This window comes from Mercenaria mercenaria, chromosome 14 (assembly GCF_021730395.1).
Source record: "Mercenaria mercenaria strain notata chromosome 14, MADL_Memer_1, whole genome shotgun sequence".
Classification (NCBI taxonomy): Eukaryota; Metazoa; Mollusca; class Bivalvia; order Venerida; family Veneridae; genus Mercenaria; species Mercenaria mercenaria.
The window spans coordinates 8,395,197-8,402,756 of record NC_069374.1 but is presented as its reverse complement, the minus strand read 5'-3'; the positions used below and the strand labels follow the sequence as shown (position 1 = coordinate 8,402,756).

Here is a 7,560-nt window from a genome sequence, read left to right as displayed (position 1 = left end):
TAAAAGTGATTTTATACAAAATTAAATATGATATAATTTAATATAAGAAGCATATGTACTATTAAAGGAAAAGTTTTAGCACACAAGTTATAAATTATATAAAAAGATAATCGACACAGACTGGAATTGTCGAATAGGGCCATATACCAGCTTCCCCTGTCAACAAAAGCTGATACGTGTACTGCGCACAAAAACTAAGGGACATTACCGAAAGTTATAGTGGCGAGATCCGCTGTGTCTTAGTTACTTCCCTTCAATTACGAGGTATTTGAATATTTACATACATGTACAAACTATACACGTAGGCGGGTTATAAATTTATACACGCGGTTGTGGTTTGAGAGAGTTTATATTATTTTTGCTCGCTCCGAAGGTTTAAGAAATAACACTTCTGTGTTCTGTTATAAAGGTATGTAGCTTTGTTATTTTTCTTTTTGTTATTTGAACATGCTAATTTAATCCTGTGTTTATGTTGTTTTGTGTCAAATCGTTACACTAATCCAGGCATAATGTAGTGTACATACAGACGTAATCAATGTGTTAAAAATTGATCACTGTCTGAACGTTAGCTGAAATAAATGTAGCGTGTTTTATTTTAACGATGATTATCATTTAAAACGCGTAGGCATTTCTGTTGGCAAATTTTGGATGAACTTTCGGGTTATATATGTTCTCCGTGGTGATTTGATAAAAGACTTTATGTCTGCAATTATTCGTCCTCCACCTCTGAAACTTTTGGGGAAGTTGGTAGTTACTTGCGGAGAACAGGTTTGTACTGGCTAACTGTCCGCCTTTAACTGCAATACTATTGTAAAATGGCGTTAAACCCAAAATAAACAAACGAGTTTACTGGGCTAATCAGGTGCAAATATATAAAAAAGAAGAAGAAGAAATAAACTGTGAACATAAATTTCTGAGGAATGTGGAATAATCACAAGCTATACAGTAAGTGAATGCAATAGCAGCGGACTACAGAATATAATTATAATAATAAAAAGACAGTAAAATTATACAGCATTTCCCTACAAATAAAAAAAAAAGATATATGCAGCGGAAATTGCTGTTACCACGCGTGTCAACGTTAACGTCTGTGATGTTTTATCCTTTCTGAAACGTAAATAAAAGGTACCGTTTGACCTATACATTTGCCATTCTAATATACATTAGATTTGAACTGTTTAACATATTAACAAATGAAATATGTCTAGCTGTTCGACGTATTGTTCTTTTCTTGTTGAGATGCAGCTGGACACGTCTGTTTCTAAGTGTCTTATGATGTGCGCTGAATTTGTACTGACGCTCTGACATACATTATTGTGAATATACAGATGTATGTAACGTTTATGAGAAGACTTTTACAGATAATTTCCAGCCCGCCCGCTTAGCTCAATAGGTAAGAGCGTTGGTCTACGGATCTCGGGGTCGCGAGTTCGATCCTCGGGCGGGACGTATGTTCTCCGTGACTATTTGATAAACGACATTGTGTCTGATATCATTAGTCCTCCACCTCTGATTCATGTGGGGAAGTTGGCAGTTACTTGCGGAGAACAGGTTTGTACTGGTACAGAATCCAGGAACACTGGTTAGGTTAACTGCCCGCCGTTACATGACTGAAATACTGTTGAAAAACGGCGTTAAACCCAAAACAAACAAACAAACAAACAAACAGATAATTTCCAATTTCTTCTGGCGTTATATCGCGGTTACCGGTCTGCGATGCAACCTTTTTGGTCAATAATGCTAAAATATATCACCATAAATGTCAATTGGTACTTACAATAGGAAGACATGAAGAATATCACTGCCGACATATGCATGTGTGCATAGTGGAATCAGAAAAACAAACTGATGGACTTGCTGTTTGATCTTGATTGAAAAATAAAGATATTTCATGCAAATAGCCTTGAAGTCTTTAATATGAAGGCGCTTACATTGATGATTTTCTTCGATCTCCATGTCCAAATGGTTAAGATTGATAACTTCAGAGTTACAGCACCTCAACCGTATGAGTTCGCAACGTCGCTTTGGGTGTATAATTCTTACGGAAGGTCGGCGGTTCTTTCTTTGTACCCGCCTAAGCTTGAAATAATACCTAGACGGACACAGGGCTTCCTCCATCATGCAAAGCTGAGAAGTCTCAAATGTTACCTAAGATTGTGTCGACTTAAAGATTATAATTTTCTAAAAATCTGTGGAACAATGTCTTTACTAGGTTATTTAACATTGTTCTGTACAATCGCAGATGTATAGAAACGAGCAAAATATCGAAGAAAAATATTGGACTAGTTCAAATAAATTCCGTATTGACAGGGCAATTTAGAATTATACGGCCATTTTTCGGGATTTGGGTGAGGAGGGTCATAAACCTATGGCCGTAGTTGCGTACGTCCGTCCGTACATATGACCTAGGGACATCAAACGTCATATGATTTTTATTCAGCAAGCGAAGTTGTGCAACGGGCGTCCTCTTTGGTAAATCACTCGCTAGGAACAGGAGTTATGGTCCCTGACTTTTTAAGACTAATGATAATAAAATGAAAAAAAAGGTTTAATCGCACGTATCTCAAAGTATTTCACCACCACATACGCCTTGTTATTTAATCTTCTTATCTCATTTATCTGTACAACCAGACGGACACGATTCTAAAAGATCGCGTAAAATATTCATGCGGATACATTCATCTGTCAACGGTTCTATAGATAATTTAAATGAAATCTTTTGGACTATCACGTAGTGCAAATACGAGTCGCTGAATGGAGTATAAAAAAGGTACAGAGTAAAATAATAATCCGCCAAACAATTGAGTCTGCGTATATGATGTGATGAACTGAATCTTTTATAAAATTGATAAATCCAGTTTTATTCATCGCCGATAAATCTCTCTTATACGCCAGTCACAGATACGCCGCAGATAGCTACGTCAAGCTACGGACAGAAACGTAGTAATCCGTATCGATCCGTACCTGAGCCGTACCTCAGAGTAGTCATTCGTATTCATCCGTACCAAAACGTGGTCAAAATGTATTCAAAAATTATTCCTAACTTGCAAGTTTCTCCAACTTTTGAACATGCACAAAAGTTTGAGCGAACCGTAGCCATTTGAGCGTGACTTTAGTCCAACTTGGCTGAAACTTATTCATCCGTAGTTAAACGTACTTAAACGTAGTAATCCGTTCTGTTATATACCTCACCGTAGCCGAACATAGTTACCCGAGGCTGCTCGTACTTAAGCATAGTTCAACGTAGTTTACCGCAGACCCGTCCTTGCGCTGGGCAAGTTGCAAGGCGCAGTAAAACGTAATTGAACGTAGTACCTCGTACCTATCCGTTCTTATTCGCGTCCTGTATTCATGGTATTGTTTTGTTTGTTTCCTGTTTCTCACCATTTTTTCCGTACTAAGACGTACTGCTCCGTAGTTAAACACCCACAGACTAATCCTATCCGCACCGTACCTCAACGCACGGACATATCCGTATGTGTGACTGTAGCTTAAATGATTATACGTTTTGTGTACTTTTACGTTAAAGAGTATTTTGTTTTTATATATAGTTTCAATTCAATTCACGATAACGTTAGAAGTGTGGACAGAAAAGCATAAAATAACCTTAACTTGGCGAAGAAGTTTAAAAAACATGAAAGACTAAAGTTTAGACATTTCATTTGCAGGTCCAGATTTATTTGTTGAGTAAATGGCTTATCACATCAAATCAAAGAAGTCAGAGGTGAACTTGGAATATCTACCTAAGACAGCAACAATCAAAGATGGCACAGAAGTGGTGCTTGATGTTTATGAAGAGAAACATGAGAAGGAAGTTCATGAAATTCTAAGATACATAGTGAACGAAGAAGGTAACATCAATATACCTAATGAAGCAAGTTTGCAAGTGCAAAAATGAATTCAATATTTTTAATATCTTTTTAGCGACAGCTAGTTTTTATCTTCATTTGCAGATAGTCTTTTAAACGCTGCAGATATTTAATTAATTAAAAGAGAAAAAAAGGTTGTCGTTAAATCCAGGTATTCGCTGTTATCTAGTTGGCTAAATTATTTTTGTACTTAGATATATAGTTATTATTGTAAAAAACGTATATGTACATAGATATATGCAATGAAGAAAGAAGCTGTGTTCATGAATGACCAAGAAATGCGTTTATGAAATAAATACCAGTACCTGAATTGAATGAAGACATTCATTCTATTGTATGAAGTTTTGGATACATTTGATATTCAGTAAATGTTTTCAGGAACACTCACAGAAAGCATTTGGGCCGTGCCATGAGAAAACCAACATAGTGGTTTTGCGACCAGCATGGATCCATGCTGCTCGCTAACAGTTTCTCCAATTTCAATAGGCTTTAAAACCGAGCAGCATGGATCCTGACCAGACTGCGCGGATGCGCAGGCTGGTATGGATCCATGCTGGTCGCAAACCCACTATGTTGGTTTTCTCATAACACGGCTCATTTATTAAATACATACTTTAAAACATATGATACTAATAAGCTATCCTTTATATATATTAGCATATTCAACTACTTTACCACAGGTATTTAAGCTGCAACGTTTGCTAATAGAATACCTGCCGAATATTTTAAAGTTCACTATTAAAGGTACAGCATACATACAAAATCAATTTGATAACGTCATAATAATTATTTTGAACAAAGTCAATAACCTGTACAGTATTAACACAGCTTTTGGAAATTTAAGCACAAAACGTTTTCCAGCCAGAAGATACCCTGATTTGGTGCTTTACGTAGTTGAACCGTAATGTCCGTGCGATTAAGTAATGACCGTATCCGCTTTCGGCATACATCGGCCATATCAGAAAATTCTTTTAAACACTTCTGATTTTTTGAAAATAAATTGATGAGTTATTGTCATCACTTGATCGGCGTCGGCGTCGGCGTTACCTGGTTAAGTTTTATGTTTAGGTCAGCTTTTTTCCTAAACTGTCAAAGCTATTGCTTTGAAACTTGCAACTCTTGTTCACCATCATAAGCTGACCCTGTATTTCAAGAAACATAACTACATCCTGCTTTTTGCAAGAATTATTGCCCCTTTTGGACTTAAAAAGTCAGTTTTCTTGGTCAAGTTTTATGTTTAAGTCAGCTTTTTTCCTAAACTATCAAAGCTATTGCTTCAAAACTTGCAACACTTGTTCACCATCATAAGCTGACCCTGTGCAGCAAGAAACATAACTCCATCCTGCTTTTTGCAAGATTTATTGCCCCTTTTAGACTTAGAAAATATAAGATTTCTTGGTTAAGTTTTATGTTTAGGTCAACTTTTTCTCTTAAATTATTAAAGCTTTGAAACTTGCAACATTTGTTCACCATCATAAGCTGACCCTGTACATCAAGAAACATAACTCCATCCTGCTTTTTGTAATAATTATTGCCCCTTTTTGACTTAGAAAATCAGTTTTCTTGGTTGAGCATTATGTTTAAGTCAGCTTTTCTCATAAACTATCAAAGCTAATGCTTTAAAACTTGGAACAATTTTTCACCACCATAAGCGGACGCTGTACATCAAAAAACATAACTCTATCCTGCCTTTTGCAAGAAAAATGGCCCTTTTTAGACATAGAAAATCGTGGGTAGGACAATATTTCTATTATACAAAAAAAAATCAGATGAGCGTCAGCACCTTCAAGGCGGTGCTCTTGTTTTTATATGTAATAACCGAGGAATGCCGAACTTTGCATACGGAGAAACAGTAACTGAACGGAAAGTGTATATTGTCATTACCGGTACACTACCTTAATGTGATTTTAAAACGTTAAAGTTAATATTTTTTATTGAATTCGCAGGTGACAGTTATCCACAGGAGGATATGACGTCAATTGAGGATTTCCGCGCATATTATCTCACCCATGACGTTTATGTCTGTTTGGATAAAGAAACGCAAGAAGTTCTTGGTGCATTCTATATAAAACCCAACTTTCCAGGCAGGTGTTCCCATATATGTAATGCCGGATTTATTGTTAAGAAGGCAGCCCGGGGACGTGGTGTGGCAACATTTATGGTTGAAAATTATCTACAAATTGCACGTGATCTGGGATACAGAGCTAGTTTTTTCAATCTAGTTTTCGTGACGAATGAGACCTCGATAAGACTGTGGCGGAAGTTTGGATTTACAGAAATAGGAAGGGTGCCGAATGCAGGAAATTTGAAAGGCAAGGGATATACGGATGCCCTACAATTTTATTACGATCTCACAAAATGACTTTTATATGGTTGATCTACAATGTATAGCTTAAGGACCAGTTCTCAAGACAGGTGTCATTAGTTTTGAAATGAATAAATCATCTTTATTCATTAATTATTATGTCTCCCCCAGGAGACATATTGTTTTTGCCCTGTCCGTCCGTCCGTCCGTCCGTACGTCACACTTCATTTCCGAGCAATAACTGGAGAACCATTTGACCTAGAACCTTCAAACTTCATAGGGTTGTAGGGCTGCTGGAGTAGACGACCTCTATTGTTTTAGGGTCACTCCGTCAAAGGTCAAGGTCACAGGGGCCTGAACATTGAAAACCATTTCCGATCAATAACTAGAGAACCACTTGACCCAGAATGTTGAAACTTCATAGAATGATTGGTCATGAAGAGTAGATGACCCCTATTGATTTTGGGGTCACTCCGTCAAAGGTCAAGGTCACAGGGGCCTGAACATTGAAAACCCTTTCCAATCAATAACTAGAGAACTACTTGACCCAGAATGTTGAAACTTCATAGGATGATTGGTCATGAAGTGTAGATGACCCCTATTGATTTTGGGGTCACTCCGTCAAAGGTCAAGGTCACAGGGGCCTGAACATTGAAAACCATTTCCGATCAATAACTAGAGAACCACTTGACCCAGAATGTTGAAACTTCATAGAATGATTGAACATGCAGAGTAGATGACCCCTATTGATTTTGGGGTCAGTCTATTAAAGGTCAAGGTCACAGTGGCCTGTTCATGTAAAATCTTTTTTTGGAAATAACTTGAGAACCACTTGACCTACAATGTTGAAACTTCATAGGATGATTGGACATGCAGAGTAGATGACCCCTATTTATTTTGAGGTCACTTGATCAAAGGTCAAGGTCACAGGAGCCTGAAAAGTGACTTGAGAACCACTATGCCAAGAGTGTTGAAATTTAGCGTGATGACTGGACATGCCAAGTAGATGATCACTATTGCAGCCAACCATCAGTGTCTCTTTGACTTTCGCTCCTGACCCCTATTGACTTCTTTCCTATAGGACTTTGCATTGGGGGAGACATGCGCTTTTTTACAAAAGCATTTTCTAGTTTCAAATAAAAAAAAATAGAAATAAAACCAGTCTCATTTAATGACAAAATACATTTGTGTTGTCTGTGGCAAACGCAGAAAATTCATTTCTTTAGTGATGCAGTAAATTTCGGTCATAAAATATCAATGATTTATAAGGAATTTTGCTAAAATTCTATGTGATATTTTCATACAAACTTTTCACATCAAAATGAGTAAGGTTTAACATATCTTTAAGATAGTGATGTATGTTTGGTGCTCGTTCCCCCACTCCCC

At 37.1% G+C, this 7,560-nt stretch overlaps 1 protein-coding gene across 1 annotated transcript; it reads left to right on the top strand.

The window, feature by feature from the left end:
* The first annotated feature begins 281 nt into the window (after positions 1-281).
* LOC123527971 (uncharacterized) lies at positions 282-7,332 on the top strand. Its single transcript, XM_045307712.2, has 3 exons — positions 282-409; positions 3,669-3,851; positions 5,816-7,332. Exons 2-3 carry the CDS (start codon positions 3,692-3,694, stop codon positions 6,229-6,231), a joined length of 576 nt encoding a protein of 191 aa, XP_045163647.1. The 5' UTR covers positions 282-409; positions 3,669-3,691; the 3' UTR covers positions 6,232-7,332.
* The last annotated feature ends 228 nt before the right edge of the window (positions 7,333-7,560 follow it).